Below are 17759 nucleotides of genomic sequence, written 5' to 3'. Positions count from 1 at the left end.
CCTTTACTGGGAGACAAAGAAACTCAGTCTTGTCGAGATTGAGTTTCAGGTGATGGTCAGACTGGGAAAGAGCTGGGAAAAGAGAGAATGAGTTGGGTGTCATCGGCGTAGCTGTGATAGGAAAAACCATGATAGAGAATAACAGAACCAAGAGAGTTGGTGTATAGAGAGAAGAGGAGAGGGCCCAAGACAGAACCCTGATGTCATCAAATATGTCATCAATGAGCAACCTCCTCCAGTTATATTGATACCCTAAGGCTCTGAATGGCAAAGGAGTTTCAGGAGACAGGGTGACATCAGAGTGTAGGTGAAAGCGTGTGGAACATGCTGAACATGAAGAATGAAGATGTAAGAGACTGATATACTGAAGATGATTGAGTGTCTGGTTGTTGTGAGTGCCAGAGATGACTGTGTGGAACACATGACTGAAATACAGTGTAAAACCCTCTGATTTTGGATGGATTTGTTTTCTTTGCAGACATTGACGAGTGCGACCTCAATGAGACAATCTGTGGCCCTCATGGCTTCTGTGAGAACAGACTGGGCTCGTTCCAATGCCTCTGTGACCAGGGCTACCAGGAGACACCGGATGGCAAAGGCTGTGTGGGTAAGTGTTACAGGTTTGTTTTTGATGTACTATATTATTTGCTGAAGGTATCAGTTTGATGCAGAGTGAGTTGTTGGTGAATGGTGGGTCATTCAAGGTCAGTACAAACAAATGAATAAAACAGGTTTAGGAGTGATTTGTTTTGTACACGTGATGCTTTACAGTTATTTTCTTTTGTTATTTCCTGGCTGTTGATGAAATATGTATGGATATATTTGATCATTTCATGTGTTCTGATCAGATTTATGAGTAAAGGTTCTGTTGTGCCAAAGAAGATTTTCTGAATTTTAATTGGTCCACCACATTGTTAAAGGGTAATTAGACCACCTCATATGAGGCTCCCACTAATGGCGGATTTTGTAAAATGCCAAGATGTGGGCTGAGATCAGGGACCAGTGAGTGGTAGATAGTTTCAATATAACTGGAAGTAAAACAGGCGAACAATGATGAGCGATACAATACATAACACACTCCTGTTAATCATTTAATCAGTCATGCTGTTCCAGTTCCAACTTCAGAGTTCCAATGTAAATGGAACACAGAAAAATAACCTGTGGATGAAACTCAATGATCTCAACAACTATTCTTGTGATCCTGCCTACTGCAGCTTTAAAATCATTAAAGAGTCAACCTGTAAACAGATTTCTGCAAACAGTCTGGACTGTGTCACTGTAATTATATGCATTATGTTTCCAACACAGGCCTGTTTTTCTCTTTAAGACCCTAACCACTGCAGTTATTACCCTCCTGTTACCTCTGGCCTCAGTCGCTTCTCACATAATCTTTAAAAACAACATTGCCAAGTATTGTGGACACAGCCTGATTTGGACGACTCAGAAGCTCATTGAAAAGCTGTGGTTTTCCTCAGGTTTGGTTTGGAGTGAGTCTGAGCTGATGGCTGCTGCTGGTGGTTTTGTGGGGCTAACTGAGCCCCCGCTGCACCTCTCATCTAGTCGTATTTCCTCCAACAGGAAGGACTGTCTGAGCAGACTTCCTCCCGCTGCTCCCTGATGAAGGGACACTCCCCCCATGCACACAACACCACATACAACCAAAGTTGTGAAATAAGTTTATTATTTTTAACCATAACTCACATTTTACACTACCTTCGTAGGAATGAGATTCTGCTTTATTAGGACCAGGCTTTGGTCTCCATGAGGACTATTCTGAAAACAAGTCAGGGCTTATATGAGGAAAGGTTCATGAGAACATGCACTCACACATGTACACACAGATTTTTAGCAGCAGTTTTTCTTGAGACATTGCATTCACAGTTAATGTCTCACCTTAACTTAACCACAATTCAAATCTTAGCCCTTAATAGTTCCTCAGAATTTAGGCTCTGCATCATTAGGACCAGGTTTTGGTCTCCATGAGTCCTGACAAAGTCAGTGTTGACATTAAATGGAACAAATACAAGAACACTCACACACACACACACACACACAGGACACTCCATGACTAATGGTTATTTCCTATCCATAACTCACGTAAATGTCACTTCAATGCTTGAAGGTGGGCAGGCCCCCAGCCTGGTGGCTATCAGAGGTTAGCAGAGTCATGATCTGTCATGGTTGACCAATGTATCAGGAGGTGAGCATGTCCAGCATGTCCAGCAAAAAGATATTAGTAGTAGGAAGAACCTTGGAGGAGAGTTTGAGCTGTTTAATGTTTGATCTAAATCTAAATGCGCCTTCACACAAAAAAACAAAAAATATTCAAAATGCTATTCACAAAAATATATACAGTACATACTGTATATCAGCAAACCAGGATGAAAGTCCTGCAAATCCAAATCACAAAATAAAGCTTTCACTTTGTCAGCAAATAAAGGCGTTACCTCTGTTAGCCACACTTACAACTCTTTATTTAGGCCCTCTGACCATTCCCATCAAAATATCCAAAAATCACAATGTACATCATGACAGCCATGAATAATCTTCCAAACAACCCCCATGAAAATAAAACCAACCCCCACCCCCCAATAAACAATACTGGCAGATAATTAACAGAAACTACAAAATCAGTGACATCGCACACAGGCGTCACGCCATTTTGTCGCGCTGCTGACGTAAACAATGTTTGAAGTGCTGCCGGTGCAAACTGAGGATAAAGGGTGATGAAGGGTGATGAAGAGTAAGTTATGAGTTTGAACCGAATTAAAGATTACTAGTGCAGCGCCCGTGCAAAATCTGTTTTTTTTTAGTAATTGTTGGTTTGGTGTGTTTCAGTGCTCATTGTTACTATTACTCAGCAAAAGTTCAGTGACATTCTTATTTGTTTATGGTAGAAAGCAAATACTGATTCTGACATAATGGCATACATAGCAAGACGCGTCAAGTTTGAAATCAATCGGTCCATCGGTTCAAGAGATATGCAAATAACACACACACATATATACAGATACACAGACAGACAGACGTTCCTGGAATTTATTGATAGATGGAAACGGGATGGTTATGTAGGAGTGGCAAGTATGTGTATGTGTGGTGACTGCGGCAGCGTCTGTGTGTGTGTCTATCGGATCAGTTTTTGTTTGGTGCTGGGTTTTTTATTTATTGTCTCAGAAACAATAGTAATGCAAAAAAAATAGAAATGCATTTGGACAAAGTCACGCAAAGTGGAAATTAAAATGCCATTATTATCATTTTACATGGCAATTACTTGAAAAACAAAAACAACCGTTGTCGGATGTTAAAGTGGTGTTGATTATGTGTACAGGATCTAAATAACACGTAAAAGATTTCACATTGTTTTTATCAAGCCTATAAAATAGGACTGCTGTGGTTAGGTTGTTGCACAAAAATGGCTTTTGTCAAAGTCAGTGGTCATTTGAGTGCTGTCCATGGTTCTGATCCCGTCCCACTTTGTGTAAGTGTATTACCATTTGTTGTGATAAGTTGCTTGGTCCTCACAGAGAGAAAGATCTTTTATGAGACTGGTTTTCGCTATAGAAATGTGTAAAATCTCTGCCAAGATGTACTGAAGCTGCTCAAAACTGTCTGAGCAATATGATTGAACACGTCATGTTCCTCCTCCACAGATGTGAACGAGTGTGAACTGCTGAGCAGTGTGTGTGGAGAAGCTCAGTGCGTGAACATGGACGGCTCCTTCCTCTGCATGTGTCCCAGTGGCCAGGACTACAACGTCATGATCGCCAAGTGTGAGCCTGTTCCCACAGGTGAGCCACCTTATAAGAACCTGATGACGTCAGGGCTGCACACACTTTACACAGTCAATAGATACCAAATGTGATTTATTTTCTTGTTAGTGCCGAAGAAGAAATAGAAACCACAGGATTTCCTTTCACCATTATGTAACTCTATACTCGTAAAAAGGATTACACCAACTCCATAATTACATTCAGTCTGGTTTGCATAAACCAAACAATCATTATTATCTTATCCCTACTTACTTTATGCTAGTTTGTAATATTAGTTTGGAAATCCTGGCTAATGTCTTGATGTCAGGCTAAATCAGAGGTATTATAAATAGTAATAATACAGAGAAATGTGTTCCTAAAATAAATGGGAGAAAACGAGTCTGATACTTAGCAATATCCACAGAAAAGAGGGTGCATCATTAATACTGTATATGCTGTTATAAATATTTTGCATTTTAACGAACCATTTATTAATGTTACTCATGTTAATAAAGTTTTTCATTGATATATTATTCAAGGGTCTATGTCAAGTTATGTACATTATATAGAGAGGCTATAAGAATGTGTAATGTAGAATGTCTTATCAACCTGACAATCTGATTAAAAAATACATATATTTTCACCAACTATATAAACACACCTGAGCAAAATGTACTCAAAAGGTTTAAAATCCGATACGTCAACACGTCACAATTGCAAGTTTACTTGGCTCGTTTTTAAGTAAAAAACAGTCAATTTCGAGACTTCTGCACAATTCTTACTACTTTATATCACTACTAAAATTGTATATAAAAAGAATAATGACTTTGACAAGAACACATAAGAAGATGAATAAAAGGATGTTTTAAAATCTCACAGATCTGTGCCGTGTGAGCTCTCAGGGTTAAGTAACTGTAAATGTCTTTCTGAGGTTAACTTTTATTAATAGAGGTTTCTATGTCTATAAAATTGAAAATGTGTTTCCCTGACGTGACACCTCATTTATAGAGCACTAAATAATCATTACTGAACTATAATTAAGCATTAGTAAAGCTTACTATAGCTTTATTAATGCTCCTTGTAAGCCTTGTTGTAAAGTGTAAAACATGCATCCCCTTAACTATGACTTCATAAATGTATGGAAGTGCTGTATACACATTACTTCACTATAATGAAGCATTTATTCACATTGTTACCCCTTACTAATGCTCCTTGTAAATTGTCTGTATTTAAATAGTGCTTTTCTACTCTTGATGACCACTCAAAGCTCCATGACACCGTGTTTTAAAATGCGTTTAATGCTTATATTCAACCATTTTAAAAACTTTGTTGAGAAATTAAGGTCAATGAAGACAGATGTGAAGTTTTATTTGATGTCACAAGTTTCAAAGAAACAGATCATCAGCTTCTCTCTTTAGCTTTAGCTCTCAACATTCCATTGATTCTCTCAGTCAAACCTTGACTTTCTACACAAATGCTGACCCATTGACTTCATCTTTTTCTATAATATTCAAATTCCAAATGCAACTTTTTTTTTTTTACTTCACAATAGTATCGTGTCTACATAATTTATAAGTACTAAAACTTGAAATATGTCTTACAATAAAGTTTTGCATTGCTTGATAGCTTTCACCAGCGGCTCAGCACTTTCCCCTCATTAATACATCCCCACAGGAGAACCATATAATGCAGCTGAAAATATAATAAATATAAATAATATTACATGAAAGATATTTTAATGTTTTAAATGAGTGCCTCTGAGTTGCCTCCTACATAATTTGATATTGTTTTTTCTTAATATCGTTCCTGATTTTGAGGAGCAAATGTAACGATTTAATGAGGATAAATAAAGTATTTAGACTCTGATAACTAGGGTGAAGTGGCACAACATTGCTGGTAAAGTACTTTTAATGTGCACGTCAACTGATTCAGACAACTGACATGAGATATTATAAGAGTGTAGAGGGTTCACAAATCCCACCTATATATAAATAATAACTCAGTGGTTAGAATTATAATTTTATTTTCAGATTATGCACAACACTATCCTGATTTACAACTCAAGTTTGCCTGCTCCTCTTTGTTGTCTAAGATAAACAAGAGAAAATCCTACTGTATGCAGTGCAGCAGCACAAACTGATTTGTTTAATTGAACATGTACAGTAGAGCAGTGTCTGGAGGAATATTGATATTCTGTGGGTCTGACATTCTGGATTGACCTCTCTGACTTTGGCCTTGTTTAGACTGCAGATCTGATCAGATCCATATTGACATGGTCTAACCTTGTCCTCCACATGGATAAGTAGCCTAAACAAAAGAAACAAAATGGACACAGTAATCTTTACCTTTATGTTTTTTCTCAAACTTAATCTCCCTGCTGTGTGTGTGTGTGTGTGTGTGTGTGTGTGTTATTCTTGCTTCAGTGTCGTCAGTGGAGCGTAAGGAATGTTATTTTCACCTGAACGACGAGAACCTCTGTGACAGTGTGCTGACCAGCCACGTCACTCTGCAGGAGTGCTGCTGCACGCTGGGAGCCGGCTGGGGTGATAACTGTGAGGTCCATCCTTGTCCTGTTAACGGCACAGGTGAGTTATAGGAGGAGGAGACACAACCACAACATTCACTGTCTTTTCTACACACAGCTGTCACATAACCATGTTCATGCGACGATGAAGGGATGCAACGGTAACACGAGCCTGGAACGTAAACGCTGATGCCCGATTTTGAAAAATGCCAAGAAATGGGCTGAGAGTTTTTTATTTGTTTTTTTTTAACCAGATAAAAGACCCATTGAGATCAAGATCTCTTTCACAAGGGTGACCTGGCCAAGAAAGGCAGCAACACACATCATAGTTAAATAAAAACAGGAAGACAACAACTACAAGTCAACTCAAAATGTCATAAAAAAAATAAAAAAAAACAAAAAACTAACGAAATGTATGATGATAATGGGGGCGGGACTAGTTAAGCTTTGCTTCTCCCGCATTCCCTTTCGGTTATGTATATTGTGTGAACTGCACTGTTATGTGATGAGTGATCTAAATGTCATGACCGAAATAAATAAATAAATAAATAACAATACAAACATAGAAATACAAGAGTACAACTAGACAAACATAAAGTGCAAGAGTTGTGGTCACAGTTACAATTTAAGAACACAGGCACTGTACAATTGTTGAAGGAGGGCGGGAGAGTGGGGAGAAGTGTCAGACCTTGTTTAGACTGCAGCCCAAATTGGATTTTTTTAAGCCTATCCAGATTGTTTCTAGCTTGATTTGTTGGCAATCCGGATAGATGTAAAACATAGGAGATCCCAAAGCCGATTCAAACCACATACGGAGGTGGTTTTGAGTGAAATCTGACACAGAGTGGATTGGATACCCTAAAACTGACCCCATCCGTGGGGGGCACATCCAATGTACTCCTAGTGCTGGTCCCAAGCCTGCATAGAGGATAGGGTTGTGTCAGGGAAGGCATCATGCGTAACATCTCTGCCAGCTCACTGAGAGAGTGATCCACTGTGACGACCCCTAGAGAAGATTGTTAGTTGTATTAGTCGTTCCTTTTACTGGGTTTTACTCTGTTTCTTTATTCTGTCTTTGTACATAGATTTGTACAAGTATATTAGTAAGTTAATGATATTATTATATCCTCCCTCAGACCAGTTTAATCAGATGTGTCCATCTGGAAGAGGTTTTATCCCCGGTGGAGACGAACCCACTGCTGGCAACTACAAAGGTAACTAAACTCACGTGATCTACAGGTGTGAATCCTTTTGTCCAGCGTTGTTCTTTCACACATGCAGAACACAGTTGGGACTGTGAGTCATATCACAGCTTATCTCTCTCTCCATCTCACTCTGTCCCATTTTACTGTCCCATTACAGTGCACCTGAAGCATGTGTGACTCAGTGAGCATTTTTCATCTCAACATTTCCTCCTCCCAAAGTCTGGGAAATATTTCTAGTGTTTTCATTTAGCATTTTTTATGTTCAAATCAAAAATGTGCACCGACACAGGCTGATGGAAATCTAACACATGGTCTCCATTTTAACAATTATTGCAATACTATCTTGTATCTTGCAGTTAATAAACAAACAATTGTAACATGAAAATGTTTCTCCAGTCTTTGTCTCCTGTGTTGAGTCAGAAGTAAACTGTGTGTTTGTGAACATGTCACATGTTAACACGCTTCTCTCCTCCTGTCTGCAGATGCAGATGAATGCACTCTGTTTGGTCATGAGGTTTGTAAAGGAGGCTTCTGCCTCGACACTGTGGGCAGTTACGAGTGTTACTGCAAGACCGGGCAGGACTACGACCCCGCCAAACTGGAGTGCAGAGGTCAGACTGATGCTCTGTGTGTGTGTGTGTGTGTCTCGACAGATCATAGACGGCACTACTACAATCAAAGTTCAGCAGTTGAACGTGCAACTGAAAACATTCTCCATGTCATTTCTTATTTGAACCCTTGAAGAACAGACATCACAAAGTGCTGCTCAAAGGAAATCATTGAGTTATTCTAGTTTCAAATCAGTCTGGTCATTCTCAGACCTCGTGTCACTGGATATGTTCTTTTTGGACCATTCATTTGCTGCCATGTGATTGGCTGAGTAAATGTGTGCAATAACAAGCCATTGAACAGGAAGACAGTAAACATCACACCATGTACTTAAAAGAGGACAAAAAAAATCAGTTGTAATAAATCCAAAATGGGATTTGTGACTGAAAGCTTTTTAAATAAATCGAAAATCACAGTGGGTCACATCACAACACTCACTTAGTTACAACAAACCTAACATAATAGTTAGTGTGTGTCTGGATGTCATTTGTTTATTGTAATACAGGATGAATAAGTGAGAGCTGTTCAAGAAAAATCAGTTTTCTCTGTTTTCAGACATCAACGAGTGTCTGGATGAGTCGGTGTGTGTCGGTGGACAGTGTCTGAACACAGAAGGCTCATACATGTGTTTCTGTACATATCCCATGGTGTTGGACCCCAACAGTAACCACTGTGTCTTCATTCCTGATGTAGCCGGTAAGAAAACAAACTGTTGTTCTAATGTTCCTCTTCTCCAAACAGCAGAAACAAAACTTCTATATACCGCAAACCTGAACTCTCCCTTTAAAGGCAATATATATAGGATAATATGACAAAATGAAACATAAAAGTTTAAAGATAATTGATAAAGTGATGCCACTTTATATTTAAATGGTCAAAGGTCCAGTTCCTTCAGTTCTATATGTATATACAATACATAAATCATATATTATAAGATAGATGGAAACTGCATCTTAACTGAAGTCATAATCTAACTCAAATGTATTTCATGTATAGTTCATGTGGAAGCGACAGTGCATGCTAATGAACATTTCAAGAATCTAAAAACACCAGCTTATAGACAAAGGCTAGTTTCCATCTGTTGTCCCCAAAGATGTTAACGGAACAAAAAAACCCTAAACAGTTAAAAACACTGTATACTCCTCACAGGACGTGTGTGTGTGTGTGTGTGTGTGTGTGTGTAGTAATGATGTACTATGTTGACAGAGCAACATGAGACGGAGCAGGTGGACTACCAGGGCATCTGCTGGAAGACAGTCACAGAAGCCATGACGTGCACACTGCCGCTGGGTCTCAACAGGAAGACCACGTACACAGAGTGCTGCTGTCTTTTCGGAGAGGCCTGGGGCATGGACTGTGCTCTCTGTCCACCCAAAAACACAGGTACACCACGCACACACACACACACACAAGAAAACAAACTCCCAAAGCATATATCCAGACTAGTTTTCTTTCCTCTTTTGGGGAAAAATGTGAAAATAATAATTTATAATTATAATAATATAACTAATGAATTGCACAATTTTCTGTAATTCATCGTGATTAATCACGAAAATAAACCTGAAGAAGCTTACAGATAATTATTTACTTATATCAAACAGAGAACTACAACACACAGAAAACGCTGGTGGACAATGAAAGAGAGCACACAAGTCAGGGAGGGCAAGAGAGAAAACACAATCACAGCAAGAGAGAGAGAGAGAGAGAGAAACATAGGCATATATGTATATATACAGTATGTATATATATATATATATATATACTCATACCAAAACTTAAAGTGTTTAGAATGTTATACTACTTAACTTTGAAAGTTAAATACATAGTCTTTAACAAGAAGTAGTAAAAAAAAAAGCCACACTAACATGGCCACACTAAACATGAATGAAAAATGTATTTAATCTAAATAAGAAGCGTAGAAGACCTGCTCAAACCTGTGTGTGTGTGTGTGTGTGAGAGAGAGAGAGATGCCACTTTTTTAAAATGAGATAGCATTATTATTATTGTTATTATAATTATATTCTATGACTTTGAAACACAGAAATCATGTCATGGTGTGAGACTGGGAACCAGGTTGGCAGTTACTACAGAAGCCCTAAAGGGTCATACATACATACACACATTTTATTTCCTCTGTTTTCTCGTGAGAATGAGATAATTCATTTGAGAACTCGAGAAAACAAAACAATAGTCTAGTCTATTTAATCATTGCAGGAAACATCATTCAATATCACAATGTCAGAGGAGTAGGAGACTATCCATCACCGCATCTATTCAATCAGGGCCTGACACAGGCTGAAATAACTGTAACAGATAATGTACACAGTTAGATGTTAGACTGATGTCGTCATTAACTACTGTACATATGTGACCAGCTACGAGGCCCCCGGGGCGTCTCCATGGATACCGGTCACGCGTGATGGAAATCTCAGGCCTATCACGTTTCATTTCATTCATTATCTCTCAAATGAATGACCTTGTTATCTTGGGAAAACGGAGGAAATAAAATGTATGTATGTATGACCCTTTAGTACGGTGGCCCTGAGAGGTCAGGCCGCTGCAAATACCACAACACATTAAGAAAAACCCACAACACAATACATGAAGAGTTGAATCATTTAAAGACAAGACTTTTGATGTTATGGGAGAATCTTCTGAAAGCACCCAGTTATTCATGTGAAAGTCCTGGACAATGAAATTAACCCTTTACTGTTACAATAAAGTTATTATATATATAAAGTTACTTTGTCCTTATGTGACAAGACTTCTGTCAATGTTTTTACAATGAAGAAGGTAAACACCTTTTCAGTTGTGAGGCTAACTGAAGACGACATAGTATGAGGTGAGAGACATTCAGCTGCAACATGCAACGTCACTAAGAAATGTTGAGGAGATAACGTTATAGCTCATACAGGCCGGTGGTGTCATTCTACTGTCACTGTTACACTGTTGTAACTTAATAAGAACAAGTTTAAGACAAAAAAAGTGTAAATTTCCACTTTAAATGAAAGTGGTGTTCACATGTTCATCATTCTCCAGGTTTATTTTTATTTTTATTAAATCTGTCCTTGTCATTCATCAGAGGATAAATTATAACAGGTGAATGGACTTTGATGATATATTACATGTATATCGTTTTTTTTATCGACAACTCCATGTGCTTTATTACACCATGTGCAGCATTCACACACACACACACACACACCAGTGTCACATGTGTATGTGTTATGTGTGTGTGTATGTGTGTGTGTGTATGGGGTTCCCACGGGTCCTTGGAGTCTTGAAAGTTAGTGAATTTGAAGAAAAGCCCTTGTAAGTTTTTGAAAATCGTCCTAAATAGGCATGGGTCTTGAAGTTCAGTTGATATTTAGGTAAATGTCTCCCTTGTTTGGGTTAGGGCATTGCTTGATGTATGTAGACTAGGCCTATGCAGGACATACGTGGAGTCATAATTACTTAGTGGTGTTGTGGACACTGTCTCTCGCCGCCACTGAGCGAAGAGACAAGCTAAGACAAGAGAGAGCAAATGACGTGATCGCTGTCTCACCAAAGAAAATTGCAAAGACTGACCAAGATCCACTCTGTCCTCCAAGTGAGACGCTTTGGCGATCCCTGAACACGAGTTGTTTATTATGTAATATTTACGGGACTGACTGGACTCTCCCCCCCCTCTCTCTCTCTCTCTCTCTCTCTCTCTCTCTCTCAGAGGATTATGCATCCATGTGTAACCTCCCTCTGGGTGGCGGACGGCGACCGTATGGCCGTGATGCCCTGATTGCAGGCCCTGACCATGAATATGAAGTGAGCCCAGACTATTCTCAATCCTCTGAACAGCAGGAAGCTCTGCCCTTCTATGACACCCAGGAGCGTAAGTATTTATATCGTGTGTTCCCTCCATATGTTTTTATATGAACAGAGGAACAGGGTTGTTTATTACAGTGACATATTTACCTGGTTCTTTAAAACAACATTTAAGTGGCTGAGGTTAAAAAGTGTGGCCGACTTTTTCTGAGCTCCGTATGACCGCACTGATATTACACACACAAAACTCCGCCCAATTCAATATTTTGCAACAACGTCCCTGTCGTGTATTTTAATATGAGTATTGACGAGTATTTTTTGGGACCCTGGGACAACATGCCACCAAAAGAAAGAAGCTGCTAGCATGCCTGACTCTCCCCCAGGGCAGGAAGAGCAACAACCGCTACAAGCTAACACTGAGGATGTCGTTGCCCTGGCTTTTTGCCAAACTATTCCAGAAATAACAGCGAACATAAGCAGGGTGATAGATGAAAAGCTGGGGCCATTATCCCAAACGATACTGAAAAAGATGGAGGAGAGAATCACAGAGGCAGGTAACAGGATTGCTGCGGCTGAGCACACCTGTGAGACGGTGGACACGCGCGTTTGGGTGCTTTTTAAAGGTGACATAGACGGGAAGCTCCAATTAACGCTGCATTTGTGTGTGTATCTGCGTCATTACCTCGTTTATGAAACCCTAAAGTTTCAGAACAAACAGTTCAGCCACTGCTGAGAAAATAGGGTTGTATTGTTTTCCTTGGCTCTGCGAAGCGGATCGGCACTTCCGTATGTTGATGATGTCATCAGTAAACCTCACCACTCCTCTCACCACCGTAGCGCCTCCCGGTGCGGGCACTAGTCCGGGCACATCCGGTTGCGTACATTCAACCGCAGAAGAAGAAGAACTACTCTCGTTGTAGCTGCTGAGATGCAGAGCATCCACCGTGCCAGAGGGGGAGCTGTGTATCTGAGAGCTGGCCTATCTATTACGTCACTTCCAGGTACCTGGCCAATCACAGGACAGTGGGAAAGCTCTCGTTGGCTGGCCAATCACAACACAGTCCACGTTCTGGACGACCGTGAGAACAAAGGCTTTACCAGAAGACGCAGAAGGCAGTAACACGGAGAGCTGGATACCCAACCTGCTCAGGATGTCCTAGCTCCAAAGCCGGGACCGAACCAGCGACCACGACCCATCCTGACCAGATTTCACAACTTCGCTGACAAACAGAGGGTGTTGAAGATCGTGAAGGCCCAGGAGTCCACCATCGTGTTTTTCCAGGATTTGTCAGTCGCGGTTCTGCGCAAACGTAAAGGATTCGAGGATGTGAAGAAATGTCTGCACCGGACACTGGGGCTAAATACATGATGCTCGACCCGGTTACGCTGTCAATAATCCATGGTGGGGAGGCTTTCACTGTAGATCAGTTAAAAAGACTTAACAATCCTGACAATGTGGGTTCATCTCCAGGCAATTGTCTAAAATCTGGGAAACCAACCAAACTGTAGAGACGAGGCGAGCTGGGACCATGTAGTGGAAATAGGGCAGTTAACTCTGGTGTAAGCTGTTGTGTCTCTTTGCTACAGATCAGTACAAGCCGTTTGAGGGTCTGCGGGCGGAGGAGTGCGGGATTCTGAACGGCTGTGAGAACGGTCGCTGTGTCCGCGTTCAGGAGGGTTACACCTGCGACTGCTTCGACGGATACACCCTGGACTTGTCCCGCATGGCCTGCATCGGTGAGAGAAAGGGAGGGAGCAAGAACACACGACGATCAAATCCAAAACATGTCACGCTGTTAAATAACGCGTCTCTCCTCCTTTCTCCACAGACGTGAACGAGTGTTCGGAACTCAACAACCAGATGTCGCTGTGTAAAAACGCAAAGTGCATCAACACAGTGGGGTCGTACCAGTGTGTCTGTCTGCCGGGCTTCAGCGTCTCCGACAAACCCAACTACTGTGTGGAGGCTGCAACACGCCGCACATCAACACACACTCAGTGAACATGGACCAGACCACATGCACAGAGCTCGTTACACTATACTTGTGAGGACGTCCACTCACTACATTCAGCCAAAGATTAGCTCCAGTGTCCATTAGCACTTCCTGTTTTATCATCATCATCAGCAGCAGCAGCAGCAGCAGCAGCAGCAGCAGTGACCTGAAGGCGTCACAAAATAAGGGGATTGTACTTAAACCCACGTACAGCACACATCATCATGTTTAAATCATTATTAAAAGATAGATGAACATTAAAGGTCCAGAGTGTAAAAATGTGAGCCTGCAGATACGCTGTCACTCCTCTGTGTGTGAGGGAACTATAACGTACACCATCTCTGCATCATTTCCTCCTCCTCCTCCTCCTCCGTCAGTCTACACATCAGGTTTGAGTAGCTGGAGCCGCTCGTCTTCATTGACATCATAAGCTTCCGTTTCAACACCTGTAAACGCAGACTACTGTAGAAACACGGAGGAAGGACCTTGCTTAAATTACAAATAATTGAATTGAATTGAACTAAAAGACTTATTCTAAGGCTACAAAAACAAACCATTTTTATTTTAAAGCTATCAAACATTTACACAAACATATTCATTTTCTGCCAATAAATCCTGCTAAATGTTACACACTGGACCTTTAATTTGAATCAAATCCAAAGTAAGTTGGACAATAATAATCCTCAGATCTGCTTTTAACTCCTGTTCTGCTGCCTGTGTAATGAACACACTGCTTCTATTTGATGATGAGCCATTTTAATATTATGCTCATCATGATCACATATTTGAAACTATTCTAAAAGCTCAGACGTGGCTTTAAACAAGTGCCCCAAGAACCAAGAAGAGACAGTTTGACTTTCATTCAAACAGATTAAAGCCTAAAGCTGATATTTTAAGGAAATGTTTGCCACTTTACATCTTAAACATTCATTGTTAAGTTTTTATAAACCACTCACTTCCCACACCAAAGTCCGTAGAGAAAATCCTCATTTTAAACCCTGACACACATGAGTTTTTGATCCACTGCTGTTTCCACCCGGTGACACAGATGTACGACATGATGCAGCAGTCGAGTGGCAGCTCTCCTTTCCCAGAAAGCCAAAAATATAGATTTTCTTCCGTGGACTTTGGTGCAGGAATACATGTCAAACATTTTCTTAATCTATAGTAGACATAAGCTAACACACGTGGTGTTTTCACTGAGAGCATGACAGTCTCATGAAGACCTGTCAGTGACTCGTACAACTTCAATTCAAAAGTCCTGATCTGTCCCTTTGAGCAGAGCTTTGTTAAATTAAACATCCCTAAAAGTATAGAAATGCAACACACACACACACACACACACACACACACACACTCACTTACTTAACCAACGCCCATATACTCTGCACTGTATAAAACACACACGAAATTAAACTAAAGTAATTTACTTGAGATAAAGATTCAACTTAATCTACTATTTGGTGTCGACCGTATGTTGGGGAAAGAAACACAGAATTGTATAAAATTGTATGTTTGTTTGTTGCTTTTCTTAGTTTGTTTTTAAATGAGAGATTTACATGTTACACACGGCCGTTCTTTTGTTTGTTTTTTGCTCATTTATTAAATTGACAAACCCTATGGACTCGTGCTGGGGGATCTCGTTTTATTTTGTACCCAGTCAAAGTGATTGTGGATATTTAATTCTGTGAAGAGGCCAGTTGTTGGCTCCTCCTCTTTCTCCTTCGCCATCCCTCTGTCTTCCGTCAGGAAAACGTGATGACACTACGTTTGTAAAATCCATTGTCATGTTTCTTCCCATGAATCCTTTTTGTCACGTGGTTTTCCCGTTCTCCTCTGTGTCTTTGTTTCTGAGATGACTGAAATGAATTTTTCATCCTTCTCTTAAATACGTTTCACTGCTAAGTCTTTCCAGGTGGCAAAGCTGCTATGGGACAGCGATGGGAGAGAAGGAACTTGTGTACATTTAAAACAAAAGAGTGGAGAACAAAGCTGATGTATTTGTAATTTGTACATGGATAAATAGCTTTTTTTTCTATGAATTCATAAACAATGTACATTAAACCCCTTGGTATTAAACCACAAATTGTGATATTTAACCTGGTCTGCCTCTCATTCTTAAATTAACAATTTTATTTGTTTAGCCCAACATCATTAACACAATTTGCCTCCAAGGGCTTAACAGTCTGTACAGCAAGTGGCACTCCCTGTCCTTAGACCCTCTGTCCTTAGACCCTCTGTCCTTAGACCCCCTGTCCTTAGACCCTCACATCAAGTGAGGAAAAACAACACAAAAAAAACCCTTTTACAAGGAAAAAATGGGAGAAACCTCAGGAAGGGCCACAGAGGAGGGATCCCTCTCCCAGGATGGACAGATGGACAGAAACAAGTCCAGCAGATTACAAACAAAACATCACATTTACAAAGAGAGGAAAGAAGAAGAAGAAGACAGACAATCATCATCACTATCATCTTCATCATCTTTGTGGTTATTGATAAATAATTCCATGATAATCTTTCTGCTTTTTTTTCACCTCTAAATCTGTAGCGTCACAGCAGGATTTGACCAATCACAGACAAAACCTGCCTATGCTGCAAAGAAAGAAAAAAGAATTATCTGAACCCTTTTATCTTAATTTAAGGTCAAGGTAAAAATGTATATAGCAAAGTGCTTAACCTGTCTTAACAAGAAGCAATCATTTACAAAAAGGAAAGTCACCAAATAAATGGAGTAAAAACACAGCACTGTAAAATAGAGGAGGAACGATAATAATAATAAATATAAATAAATAAAAGACAAGCTCAACTGGTATTAAAAGCAGGGTTCCCATGTGTTCTTGAAATCCTTTAAAGTTGAAAAACCTTTATTTTAAAGATTATTCATGAAACAGGTAACAAATGTGGAGTAGGGCAGGACCTACCAAATCAAAAGCAGCACTATCTCTCAGGCTGTCACATTAAAACCAAACAAACACTAGTTTCTCTACAAAAACGGTAGAAGGTACCTGGAAGTGATCAGCACCCAAATCCAGCCTCTTCATTCTTCAGAAGACGTTTGATTTATTATTTACCTTTAGATTCCTTTGTTAGTAATAAATATTGTTCAACTTTTCAGTCGTTTCCTCTTGTGACCTGGACAAACAGTGGTGTTGCAACCATAAAACCTTAGACTTAAAGCAGGTTGTAGCCGTGAGTGTGAGTGCACCACAGAAGGGAAGAATTCATGCTGCATCATTTTGAATGAACTGAAGGGTTTTTACAGACTTGTTGGAACATCCTGATAATAAGGACTTACAGTAATCTAATCTAGATGTAACAAAAGCATGAAGTACTTTTTCAGCGTCCTTTAAGGACACAATGTTTCTAATTTTCATAAAGTTCTGCAGGTGGAAGAAGGCTGTTCTGAGTTTTATGTGTGAATCAAATGACATTTCCTGGTCAAAAGTAACTCCAAGGTTCTTCATAGTGGAACTGGAAGCCATGGTGATGTCATCTAAAGTGACAATGTGGTCAGAAGGTTTGTCTCTGAGGTGTTTAGGGCTGAATATAATGACCTCAGTTTTTTCTGGCCCTTCACAGTCAGAAAAATGTTCATCTATTGATGTCAAACCCAAATGTTTTCAGTCTATGGCAAAAATAAAGGAATTGGCCTCACTGTTCCAATACTGTAGGAGGCCAGTGTAGTTCCTAACAAACACCAGACATCTGCAGAAAGTCCTCCATCAACATCCTCTCTTCTAGTGTCTGATTTACACACAAGCACAGAACAACAAAGAGCCGAGCACTGAACTCACACGGATGTCTGACACAACTGCTCTCATTTATCAGAGTGTGAAAGGAACACAAGGGCACAAGGACAAATATCATATCCTGGTAT

At 40.0% G+C, this 17759-nt stretch overlaps 1 protein-coding gene across 5 annotated transcripts in view; it reads left to right on the top strand.

The window, feature by feature from the left end:
- The window catches only part of ltbp1 (latent transforming growth factor beta binding protein 1), a 115668-nt gene extending 99687 nt beyond the window's left edge, over positions 1 to 15981 (top strand). For all 5 annotated transcript variants that reach the window (XM_058651264.1, XM_058651267.1, XM_058651265.1 and 2 more), the window contains 10 exons: positions 479 to 607; positions 3651 to 3788; positions 6173 to 6334; positions 7410 to 7487; positions 7961 to 8089; positions 8643 to 8783; positions 9294 to 9470; positions 11794 to 11955; positions 13476 to 13625; positions 13718 to 15981. In XM_058651264.1, the coding sequence (XP_058507247.1) occupies positions 479 to 607; positions 3651 to 3788; positions 6173 to 6334; positions 7410 to 7487; positions 7961 to 8089; positions 8643 to 8783; positions 9294 to 9470; positions 11794 to 11955; positions 13476 to 13625; positions 13718 to 13890 (1439 nt within the window). In that variant the 3' untranslated portion in view covers positions 13891 to 15981. The remainder of the gene's footprint in view (positions 1 to 478; positions 608 to 3650; positions 3789 to 6172; positions 6335 to 7409; positions 7488 to 7960; positions 8090 to 8642; positions 8784 to 9293; positions 9471 to 11793; positions 11956 to 13475; positions 13626 to 13717) is intronic.
- The last annotated feature ends 1778 nt before the right edge of the window (positions 15982 to 17759 follow it).

The sequence above is a fragment of the Solea solea genome, chromosome 15 (genome assembly GCF_958295425.1).
Source record: "Solea solea chromosome 15, fSolSol10.1, whole genome shotgun sequence".
NCBI classification, from domain to species: Eukaryota; Metazoa; Chordata; class Actinopteri; order Pleuronectiformes; family Soleidae; genus Solea; species Solea solea.
This window is presented reverse-complemented; position numbering and strand designations above follow the sequence as displayed.